The 12,589-nt window shown below is 37.5% G+C and overlaps 1 protein-coding gene and 1 long non-coding RNA gene across 8 annotated transcripts in view; one reads left to right on the top strand and one right to left on the bottom strand.

Annotated features, from left to right (window-relative positions):
• The window catches only part of LOC106088042 (sodium channel protein 60E), a 542,226-nt gene that overhangs the window by 457,375 nt on the left and 72,262 nt on the right, over nt 1-12,589 (top strand). For all 7 annotated transcript variants that reach the window (XM_059369621.1, XM_059369619.1, XM_059369617.1 and 4 more), the window contains exons 3-6: nt 7,618-7,826; nt 7,911-8,238; nt 12,013-12,095; nt 12,173-12,527. In XM_059369621.1, coding sequence (XP_059225604.1) covers nt 7,618-7,826; nt 7,911-8,238; nt 12,013-12,095; nt 12,173-12,527 — 975 coding nt within the window. The remainder of the gene's footprint in view (nt 1-7,617; nt 7,827-7,910; nt 8,239-12,012; nt 12,096-12,172; nt 12,528-12,589) is intronic.
• Nucleotides 6,397-7,204, bottom strand: LOC106088044 (uncharacterized). Its single transcript, XR_001221372.2, has 3 exons — nt 7,104-7,204; nt 6,710-6,812; nt 6,397-6,601 (listed from the first exon to the last, which is right to left on the bottom strand). It is a non-coding gene; the product is annotated as an uncharacterized LOC106088044 (long non-coding RNA).

Below are 12,589 nucleotides of genomic sequence, written 5' to 3'. Positions count from 1 at the left end.
GATTTGGTCGATTTAAAAGAAGTATTTATGTCGAATTTTAAGCGCCTAGCTTTTCTCCTTCGAAAGTTAGCGTGCTTTTGACAGGCGGATGGACGGACTTAGCTAGATAGAATTAACTAGTCATAACGATCAAGAATATATATACTCTATGGTGCAATCCGCCATGTTTTCATTAAGCTGATCGACGTTTTGCCAACACACACAAAGAAATTTGTGTGCGTGTGTGTATACGTGTGCGTACATGAGCAGAGATTATGCAAAAAAGAGGATATTAACAAAGAGGATAACAACAAAGAGGATGCAAACAAAAATCTTTCTTCTGAATACCGTCATACCTGGCCGGCTGTTAACAGCTGTTCGTGGGAGACCACCTTCTTAAATCCGCCTTGGGTATAAACAATACCGCCTGGTATGGTTAAAATATAAAACAATAAGAACCGTTTAGTATTACATTTATTACTAATTAGGTATTGCTTATAATACCAAACAGTTATTGGCTTTAGTAGCAAACCGAAATTGTATTAATACCATTCTCGTTATCGCTTGAATGTTCCACTATCTAAAACCTGGTGCTATATTCGATTTTCACAGGTGCAAACAGATGTTTTTCAAGGTTACTTTTTTGAAACACTAAAAAAATCCAGCGATAGCATAATCCCCCTTATTCCGGGTGGCGATGGTGTAGTTGAATGACAAAATTTTTACGAAATGGTATTATGGTTGACGAGAATTCGTTTACATTTTTGGTATCACATAATTCGAATTCGACTGTAAAATTTAAAGGTGACATCACCCTAGATGTTCTTGTCTTATGACTTGTCATGTTTTGCTATTTTAAAAGTTGTGTGTAATACACATGAAAATCACTTTTCAAAATAGCACTTATTTTTATACCCACCATCATAGGACAGGGGATATATTCATTTAGTCATATCAATTTTCGACCACACAAAGTATTTAAATTTCGGATCGTCGTAAAATTCTAAGACCATTTAACGATGTCCGTGTGTCAGTCTGTCTGTTGTAATCACTCTACAGCCTTCAAAAATTGAGATATTGTACTGAAATTTGGCACAGTTACTTCTTTTTGATGCACGCTGGTTAAATTCTTCAACGGGCCAAATCGGACCATATTTGTATATAGCTGCTATATAGACCGATCTGATGATAAAGGGTCTGAAGTCCACAAATGCTTTATTTTTTACCTGATTTCGCTGAAATTTGGACCACGGAGTAGTTGCCTCTTAACATACGGCCTAAATATGGTTGAGATCGAACTATATTTGTATGTAGCTGCCATATAGACCGATCTGCCGATAAGAGGTATGAAGCCTATAAAAGCTTTATTCATTGCCCGATTTCGCTGAAATTTGAAACAGTATTTTAGGCATCTAAATATCCATCAAAAATATGGTTCAGATCGGACTATATTTAGATATAGCTGCCATTTAGACCGAGCTCCCGATAAAGATCCTTTATTTTTAACCCGATTTCGCTGAAATTTGAGCCAGTGAGTAGATTTAGTCTTCCCAACATCCGATGCAAATATGGTTCAGATTGGAATTTATTTAGATATAGCTGTCATGTAGACCGATATGCTGATAAGGGTTCCAAAGCCCATAAAAGCTTCATTTATTGCACGATTTCGTTAAAATTTTAAAAAGTAACTTTTTTAAGCTTCCCGACATCCTACCCAAATAAAAATCAATTCAGACTATACAGATATAGCTGTCATATAGACCGAACTTCTAATTATGGGTCTTAATCCCATAAAAGCGGATTTCTTGCCTGATTTCGCTGAAATTGTTACTTGTATATAAATTCTCGGGACCTGAATAAAATATGATCGAGACCAGCTAGAGATGTAATCATTTATAAAGTAGTAGAGTTTTTGTGTAATAAAATAGGATGAATTTTATATCCTTGGTGGTGGGTATCCAAAATTCGGCCGGCCGAACCTAACACGTTTTTACTTGTTTCTATTAGAGCAGTGCTCTTATCCTTCTGACAATAAAGAAATCATCTGTTTTTGTTGTCAGTTAAATTAAAGCAACCCCAAATTAAATTGTTTTCAAAACTTTATGATTTAAACAGCAATTTATAGCCATACAAAATTAGCTTTTGCTCACATTTTTAGGTTATGCCATACTAGTGTGATAGCAAAAATGCCGCCCGGCCTCTCACTGAGACTCTCCGCTCGATAGCACTGATTGTCCGCGACTGCTATTGCAGCTACTCCGTGTGGAGCATTCCACTATCCGCAACCAGGAGACGGTAACTCGCAGCTAAACTCCCGTGACAGCAATGAACACCATACAGATCGGACCTCAATGTTCCAGCCTGTGTGGTGGTCACAGCTATCCCATGCCGGAATAGCTGTCATTAATGTTGTTGTAGTCACATAGTACTATACATATGAGAATACATTCCGATTAGAGCGCGCTCTATTCGTACGTAACGTACATAAGACAAGTCTTACGAATACAGAAAGCGACAGCTCATATGACAAGTCTCATCGTGTAATAGAATTGCATTCTCAACTACATCGCGCTTGTTTGTCGAAAGCGTATGGAAACTTCTTTTATATTATTTATGTATTTACCACATTTTTTTTTCTTTTATCAAACTGTCGAAGGCGAAAAAGTTATAGAAAACCACAAAAAGTCAAATTCGCCTTCGACTACGACTGCTGTCGATTTTCGCCTTCGACAACGGGAATAAAGGTGAATACTTTAATTAATTTTTTTCATAAGTATTCGTGGCGAAATTTCGAGAAAAACGGATAGTTTGCTGTGGTAAACACAGAACTGACATCTTAATACCGTCAAACTGGTCGCCTGTTTTCAGCTGTTCGCGTGAGACCTACTGAAAGAAGCCAGCAAGTATTTTTGGTTCAAATTCTATTATCTAAAAAAGTAATCATGTCAAAATTTCGCTAAATGTGAATATAACCCCTAATGAATTGAGACAAATACAATTTTTTAATTGCTATAGGAAAGCTTTAAAAAAAAAAAAAAATAAAATAAAACATAAAATTCAGAAAAATTCTTTATTTGAATCGATAGTACGGCCCATATAATTTAATGTTTGAAGATTATTGTTGACCATGACTGCGCCTCAAATGATCCATCCGCTTAGTCCAATTTTGGCATACTCTTTCCAACATTTGGCAGGTATCTCATGAATAAATGCTTCAAATTTTTCTTCCATTGCGTCGATTAAAGCGGGAATTTTCTGTATTGATATGAGTTTAAACATAGCCCCACAAAAAAATAGTCTAAATCGCACGATATAGACGACCAATTGATCGGTCCCGAACGTGAAATAAAATGTTCACCGAACTCGCCTCTCAATATGTCTAATCTTACGCGTGCTGTGTGGCACCGTCTTGTTGAAACCACATGTCATGCAAGTCATATTCTTGCATTTTGGGCAAAAAAAAAGTTGGATGTCATCTCACGGTAGCGCTCACAATTCAAAGTGACGTTACGATTCGCATCATCTTTGAAGAAGTACGGCTCAAGGATGGTCTCACGCGAACAGCTGTTAACAGCCGGCCAAGTTTGACGGTAATAAGATGTCAGACTTTTGTTTGCATTCTCTTTGTTGTCATCTTCTTTCTCGCATATTATCTGCTCACGAACGCACACAAATTTCTTGGCAAGATGGCGGATTGCACCCTTTGATTTGTGGTTGTTGTATAAATGAGACCACCTTTAATTGTTTCTTTATGGGATGCCACCAGCCTATAAACCGCACCAAACGGTGCCTTTTTCTGGATGCATTGGTAGCTCTCCTCCACTGCAAAATCGACAATTCTGCTTATTTACGTACCCATTGAGCCAAAAATGAGTTTCGTTGCTCAATGGAAGAAGCGAGCGATGAAATTCCTTAACAAAGCACCAATTTTGATAATAAAGTTCAATAATTTGCAACCGTTATTCGTTTGTAAGACCATTCTAGTTAAATTGTAGACCAAACTGTAGATGTTTGACAGTGAAAAAAAACACGAAACTTCCGTGAGCTGTTTAAACAAGTGTTGCCAAAAAGATAATAGCTAAAAAATCACCCTATGTCTGTTTGGTTCGGTACTTTTAGTTTTATATCTTATCCATACCAGGCGGTATTGCTTTGGAATCGAAATAAGCACGTTTGATACCAGTGTATTCTTAAAACCTCCGCTCCTGTTTAACCCTTTTATATATAAGTTCTTAGTCTCCTGTCCAAACTACGTAATCTACCCGTAAATATCAAGGGTCCACAACTAGTCGGGATGCTACCTGAAATACATTGTAGTTGTCAATCATCAATGAAGCATAGTGTTGTTGTTGTAGCCAAATTTTGGGGTGGCGATCCTCGTCAAGCGTTCCGGTCGAAAGGACCGATCCGCGGGAACAAGCTGGTCATTGGTTATTTAAAGTCGCCAGTATCGAGCATCATAGCCACTCAAAATTTGTGCATGAGCCGGTACGGCCCGGCCTCTCACTGAGACTCTCCGCTCGATAACGCTTTTTGTCCGCGACTGCCGTTGCAGCTACTCCGTATGGAGCATTCCACTATCCGCAACCTATGGGCGCGCCCGGTAGCTCGCAGCCAAGCTTCTCGTGACAGCACTAAACACCACACAGATCGATCCTTATTGTTCCAGCTGTGTGGTGCTCTCAGCCATCCGTTCCAGGGAGATTATGAAAAAAACTACCCTAGAAAGTGGTACTATGAGCTTAAAGCAGAACCCAAATGGTCAATTAGCTAAACAGTAGGTACTTTAAATATATTTGTCCATGTGTTGGCCTCTAAGTACAACTAGTCTAGGAGCAGCCCCGGTAGCGTCGAGCCGTTGTATACACCGGAATTATCCAGCTCACCTAGAGAAGCTGGCCAAGAATTGCTAAAATCCCATCTAAGCATGAGGCTGCGCATACGTAAGTAACGAGTAAAATCATTGGAAATATTTGAATTGGGAACTTTGTCTTTCTTTATTGAAAAAATTATAGAATTTTAAGAAAGCGAATATTCAAATCGATCACTATTGGTATTATAACATCCATAAAATACGAGATGAAATGGCATGGGATAACTATGAGCATCCAGGCTGGAACTTTGAGCTCCATTCTGTGTGATGGTCTTCGTTATCACGAGAAGCTTAGCTGGGAGCTACCGGGCGCGTCCACAGGTTGCGGATAATGGAATGCTTTATACGGAGTAGTCGCGGACAATCAGCCGTATCGAGTTGAGTCTCATTGGGAGGACGGGGGGCACCGGCTCTTGTATAAATACTGATTGCCTATGACGCTCGGTGCGACAGGCCGGATATTGGCGCCTTTAAATAACCAATAGCCATAATGATACCGCGGCGAATGGGCGTAAAGACCGGAACGAGCTTGTCGAGGATCGCCACCTCCACATGCAAATGTAGCTATAACAACAATGAGATGAAATTATATTCAATACAAAAGCGCACTCGAACACGTGCGTGGTTGTCGTTGTAGCAGTGTTGTACACTGAGGCGGTAGCCCTTGCCGATGAAGAACTCCATCGGGCCAATCCGATACGTACAACCGGCTGCCATGGGATTGGATTATGCTAATTTGGCACCAGTGCGGGGTTTGTGGTTTCGATTCCCATCAAAGATTCATTAACAAACAATGCTGAGCTTGGTTTTAGGTGGTCAATCTGGTATGTCCTCCTTTGCCTTTCACACCTTGTTATTATCGCGCGAATGAAATGTGAATACCTTCTACATGTTCATCATACTTTTTTTAATTAAATCAACAAAAATCGTTCACAAGGCAAAGCTCCTCAAATATGTTAAGGCATTGCTATTGCTTTGGATGCTAAAATACATGCTAAGTACGTATACCATTTTTCTTCGTGTTGTACCTACATTGCCATATAGGAAGGCCCTACACAGGCAATCTAACCATTGCTTTCAATCTAGTTCCATTCTCTTTCATACATTAAGCGTTATAAAAATTTCATCTAAAAGCTTCCAAATCTCATCTGCAACCGCAATAACACATAGTTTAACCAGTGTTACGATTTTAAGTAAACACTTCAGACATGCTAAATGTGTTCAGCGTTAGCCAATTTTCCAATGTTAAAAATCCATGCCACATAAATTGCTTTCTTCTTTACTGCGACGTACCTACAGTCAAATTAGTTCTATCAGGAATTAGCTACCAATTCCCATACACGTTGCTCAAGCACATTTCAACAGTGCTCCATTGAGTCCTAAATTCATTTTTGCTTGGGCTTTTGAGGTTATGTATCACGAAACGTGTTTGCTACCAATATACACAGTTTGCCGGTGGCCGCCTCTAACCACATTTTATTTACAATTCCCTCCTCTGCACACACACACACACAGACGCAATGAATAGGTACACATTTTGATGATTTCACTTCAAGCAAAAATCCAAAGATTTTCTTTATTCTTTAAACATGTTTCACAAACTTTCATGGAAAATTTTGCGAATCAGTTGGCCAAACTTGGACATGACCATCACACACACCAAACAGCATGAAGAATGGGATAGTCCAAAAAAATTGATGACTTGAAGCTGCTTAAAAAGGTTGTTTTTGTACGTAATACCAAGGAATTCTGCAAATAGAAGAAATAAAACAATGAATTAGTCCAAAAGGGGCATACACCGTCTATATATTTATTGGGAGCTTTAGAGCTCCCAGACTTGCAGGCAAATATACTTACATCGTATATATGATGTGGTCATTTCCAGATTCACAGCTTATTTGGACCTTGCACGCATCTTTCTGCGCTTACGCTTCAACCTACGCATACGCTTCTTACGCCACTATAAATGAATTAAATATCGAAAGATAATTATTAGAAAAATCCCTCATATGCGAAAAAACAAGGAAAGAATTTAGCACTTTTAAAAAAATTTGCAAACACACATTTGATGGCTGCCATGAAAATCAATGTAATCCATTAACAACCTCCTTAATTTTTTCCGTTTTAATCAATTTTGCGTATTTATAGACATCTCACTCTTGTATTTGTGTTTTATTTTTGCATATTTCTTTCCCAAGCACCACATTACTTTCAATATATTTTTTTAGCAACACCACTTTTGTTCTATTACCTTAGCTCTCATTTTCCTTCTTAACTCGAAGACGACTTGAGAACGAAAGAAAGTTTCAGCGGAAGTTCCTACATTCGTTGACTTAAATGTCAAAAAATGACAATGTCGAAACATCGGTTGCCAACGGCTAAAATGACATTTCCAAATAAAATCAGTTGGCAATACCAAATGTGTTGGCAAAGCAAGCAAACATGAAACAAAAACCGAGATGTAGATGGCGCATTGCCTTAAATTGGCATACGCACGAAATACAGGATTCACTGAATCCTGAATTTAAAATTTTTAAATAAAATTAATCAATAGCAATGAATGAGCATATAAATAATTACATAAAATGAAAATATGAACTTTTTTTTCTGTAAAGTTTAATTTAACTTTATTATTAATGATGTTTAAATAAAATTAAATCCAAGAAATCCATCTCAATTCCACCTTCCATTTTTTTGTATACAATATTTCCTCCATTTGAATTTCGATAATTAATAATTTTTTTTGTTTCTCTTTTAATTTTCAGACTTTTTGTGTGGTTTCAAAACGCTTTCGCAAGAATTACATACATCGCTTTACGGGAACCAAAAGTTTATTCCTCTTCCATCCATGGAGTGTGGCGCGTCGGATATGCGTCTATATAGCAACAAATCAGTTTTTCGATTATTGTGTCATGGCCACGATATTGTTCAATTGCATTTTTTTAGCCATGACCGAAACAGTCGAAGAAGCTGAGTAAGTATATAGTCCATAGATTTATTTAATCAATAAATTATGTGTATTAATTTTTTTGTAAAATTTTTATCAATTTTTTTATAGATTTGTCTTCCTAGCGATTTATACCATTGAAATGGTAATCAAAATCATTGCCAAAGGCTTCCTGCTCAACAAATACACATATTTGCGTAACCCATGGAATTGGCTGGATTTTGTGGTCATAGCAAGTGGTTATGCCACAATTGGCATGGATGTAGGCAACCTGGCCGGGTTGCGTACATTTCGTGTGTTGAGAGCTTTAAAGACTGTTTCCATAATGCCAGGTTTAAAGACTATTATAAATGCACTCCTGCACTCGTTTCGTCAATTGGCCGAGGTCATGACGCTGACCATATTTTGTTTAATGGTCTTTGCACTATTCGCACTACAGGTGAGTTCCTAAATGTTTTATTTTAAAAGTAACAAACATACATCTCTTGTAAAATCATTAGTTCATTACAAGGTAAGATGTTGCCTATTTTCAACAAGTGGACAAATGTCAATCTGTGATAATCTTAGCTTAGACACCAAGGTGAAAAATGTTACATACTTTTAGGAAACGTTAGAAAACGTTGCCACTGTTTCACAACGTTAGCCCGGACAAGAACATTGATTGTTAGAGATGTGGCAATTTAAGTTATAGCATACCTTAGGGCGTTATATTAAAATGTTGCCAACTTATCTTGGACACAATTGTCTCGGGAGCAAGGACGTCAATAATTCTAATTTCATGTATCCATATTACATTTTACCTTTTATGCTAAAGCCAGGTGCTGAAACTACCTAATATGTTATTGCGATAATACATTATAGTCATAAGTTGTCTTTATTATGTTTCTAATTCTACTTCAATGTTTAAAAAAAGACTCAATTAATATAAACTTCAAACTTCAAACTTCACAATTGTGAATTGCTGGAAACGGGCAAAACAGAAAACTATTGCCTATCATAGGGAAACGTACAAATATTGGCAATGTTTGACAATTTAGCTTGGACACGAACGATTTTTGCTATTACCTCCATAGATAAATTATACAATATATTGATGACGAATTTGAGCTTCGCACATATACTGGTTGGTGGCGCTTGTGAATATAGATATAGACGATGAATTCCGATGAAATTCACCAGTTATATTAAAAGTCATAAGAAAATCCTTCCTGCCGAAATACGAGAAAACAAATGTTGTTGTTGTAGCAGTGTGTTATACACTGAGGCGGCAGCCCTTGCCGATGAAGAACTTCAGCGGGTCAATCCGGTACGTACAAGCGACTGTCATGGGATTGCGGTTAACAAATGAGCACTTTATTGCAATATTTCTCAAAATCGGACGAACATATATATGTGAGCTTTATCTAAATCTAATCCGATGTGGAGCAAATTTCTTAGATATTGCAGTAGTCGTCGAGGATAGTCTTGTGCAAAATGTTTGCAAGATTGGTCAATAAATGCGCTTGCAGTAGCTCTGGAAAGAAAATCGGTGATATACATATATGACAGCTATATCTAAATCTGAACAGATTTCGATAAAATTAACTAGCAATATTAAAAGTCATAAGAAAATCCTTCCTGCCAAATTTCAACAGAATCGGTTTACAAATGAGACAAATTTTATTGCAAATAGGACGAACATATGTATGTGAGCTATATTTAAACCTGGCCGATTTCGACCAAACTCTATAGATATTGTGGTAGTCGTCGAGGAAAGCGTTGTGCAAAATGTTGGCAAAGATTGGTCAATAAATGCGCTTGTAGTAGCTCTAGAAGTGAAAATCGGCAATATATTGGGTTGCCCAAAAAGTAATTGGGGATTTTTCATATAGTCGGCGTTGACAAATTTTTTCACAGCTTGCGACTCTGTAATTGCATTCTTTCTTCTGTCAGTTATCAGCTGTTACTTTTAGCTTGCTTTAGAAAAAAAGTGTAAAAAAAGTATGTTTGATTAAAGTTCATTCTAAGTTTTATTAAAAATGCATTTACTTTCTTTTAAAAAATCCGCAATTACTTTTTGGACAACCCAATACATATATGAGAGCTATATCTAAATCAGAACCGATTTCAATGAAGTTCACCAGTCTTGTGAAATTTCAAGAGAATCGGTTAACAAATCAGCATTTTATTGCAATATTTCTCAAAATCGGACGAACATATATAAGGGAGCTATATCTAAATCTGAATCGATTTCGGGCAAAATTCTTAGATATTGTATTAGTCGTCGAGGAACGCGTTGTACAAAATGTTGATAAGATTGGTCAATAAATGCGCTAAAAGTGGCTCTAGGAGTGAAAATCGGCGGTATATATATGAGAGCTATATATACATCTGAACTGATTTTTATGAAATTCATCAGTAATGTCGAGAGTCAAGAGAAAATCCTTTCTGCCAAATTTCGATAAAATCCGTTAACAAATTACGAAATTATTTCAATATTAGGCCAAATCGGACGAACATATACATGGGAGCTATATCCAAATCTGAACCGATTTTTTTTCCAATTTTAATAGGCTTCGTCTCTAGGCCGAAATACATGCCTGTACCTAATTTTAGGACGATCCGACGAAAATTGCGACCTGTACTTTGTACACAAATCAACATGGAGAGACAGACAGATAGACAGACGCACATAACTAAATTAAATAAAGAAGTATTTCTGAGTCGATCGGTGTACTTATAAATGGGTCTATCTTCTTCCTTCTGGGTGTTACAACAAATGCAAAAGTTATAATACGCTATACCACAGTGGTGGTTTAGGGTATAAATATCCATTATTTCCTTTCCCGTGAAGGAAAGTTTGTTTCTCTCTCCAGCCTGGTGCCATCCCACTCTGATCTAGGGAGCAACGGGCCTTCGCCGTAGAGAGCTTATTTTCTAACGCCCGCTCACTTGTCACTAGCCTATAAATTGGCTGTTGTGGAAGAATTAACTGAACACGATTTTGTTGCGACAACCTTACCCCGGCCGGTTCAGATTTTAGTCCGAACGATTTCTTTTTATGGAATTATTTTAAATCCCTGGCTTATATCCATCGACCACGGACCATAGCACATATTTTTATACCCTCCACCATAGGATGGGGGTATACTAATTTCGTCACTCTGTTTGTAACACCTCGAAATATGCGTCTGAGATCTCATAAAGTATATATTTTCTTGATCGTTATGTCATTTTAAGTCGATCTAGCCATGTCCGTCCGTTCGTCCGTCTGTCTGTCGTAAGCACGCTTACTTTCGAAGGAGTAAAGCTAGCCGCTTGAAATTTTGCACAAATATTTTTTATTAGTGTAGGTCGGTTGGGATTGTAAATGGGCCAAATCGGTACATAACCAGACATAGCTGCCATATAAACCGATCTTGGGTCTTGACTTCTTGAGCCTCTAGAGGGCGCAATTCTTGTCCGATTTGATTGAAATTTTGCACGTGGTGTTTCGCTAAGTATGGTTCAAATCGTTTAATTTTTTGATATAGCTGCCATATAAACCGATCTTGGGTCTTGACTTCTTGAGCCGCTGGAAGGCGCAATTCTCATCCGATTTGCCTGAAATTTTGCATGAGCTGTTTTGTTATGACTTTCAATAACTGTGCTAAGTATGGCGCTAATCGGTACATAACCTAATATAGCTGCCGTATAAACCGATCTGGGATCTTGACTTCTTGATCCTTTAGAGGGCGCAATTCTCATCCGATTTGGTAGAAACTTTGTACAACGGCTACTCTCATGACCTACGTGTCTAATATGGTCTGAATCGATCGATAGCTTGATACAGCTCCCATATAAACCTATATCCTGATTTTGCTTTTTGAGTCCCTACAAGGCGCAATTCTTATCCGTATGAACTGAAATATTACACAATGACTTCTACAATGTTCAGCATTCATTTATGGTCCAATCGGACTATAACTTGTCACTTATAAGGTATTATATAGTCGGCGCCGCCAGACTTTTGCCTTTCCTTACTTGTTCGGTGTGGCAATGCACTACGGATCAACTAGTCCGTTTTTTGTGTTTAATAACTATTTAATGCGTTATTGGGAATTTAAAGACCCGTGAAGCAATTTTTTACCTGGAGCCAAAAATAATGGCCCCATCGCTGAAATTGTTTAATTTATATTTTTTAAAAGCCATACCTAAATATTAATGTGTACTTTAATTTTTCTTTTGTTTTTAGGTTTATATGGGAGAACTAAGAAATAAATGTGTTAAAAATCTGCCAGAAGATTGGATAAATACCACCGATCTTGAATGGAAATTGTAAGTATGGTGCTTCCAGCTAAAAATATGTTTATCAAGACATTCAAATTTTTAAATTGTCTCTTGTTCTTCAACAGATGGATTAATGACACTGACAATTGGTTGTATGATGACGAAGAGTTACCGCTCTTGTGTGGCAATTTGACGGGGGCACGTCACTGCCCCTTTGGCTATACGTGCCTGTGTGTCGGCGAGAATCCCAATCATGGTTATACGAATTTCGATAACTTCATGTGGTCCATGTTGACCACATTTCAGTTGATCACCCTGGACTATTGGGAGAACGTGTACAATATGGTGTTGGCCACTTCGGGACCGATGAGTGTATCATTTTTTACAGTGGTTGTGTTTTTTGGTTCATTTTATTTAATTAACCTAATGTTAGCCGTAGTTGCTCTAAGTTACGAGGAAGAAGCGGAAATAACGAATGAAGTAAGACTGAAAACTTGAACAATATTCAATGCAAGCAATTTCATTTATCCACAACTTTAAAT

The sequence above is a fragment of the Stomoxys calcitrans genome, chromosome 5 (genome assembly GCF_963082655.1).
Source record: "Stomoxys calcitrans chromosome 5, idStoCalc2.1, whole genome shotgun sequence".
NCBI classification, from domain to species: domain Eukaryota; kingdom Metazoa; phylum Arthropoda; class Insecta; order Diptera; family Muscidae; genus Stomoxys; species Stomoxys calcitrans.
Note: the sequence above shows the minus strand (reverse complement) of the source record. Positions and strands in the feature narration are given on the sequence as shown.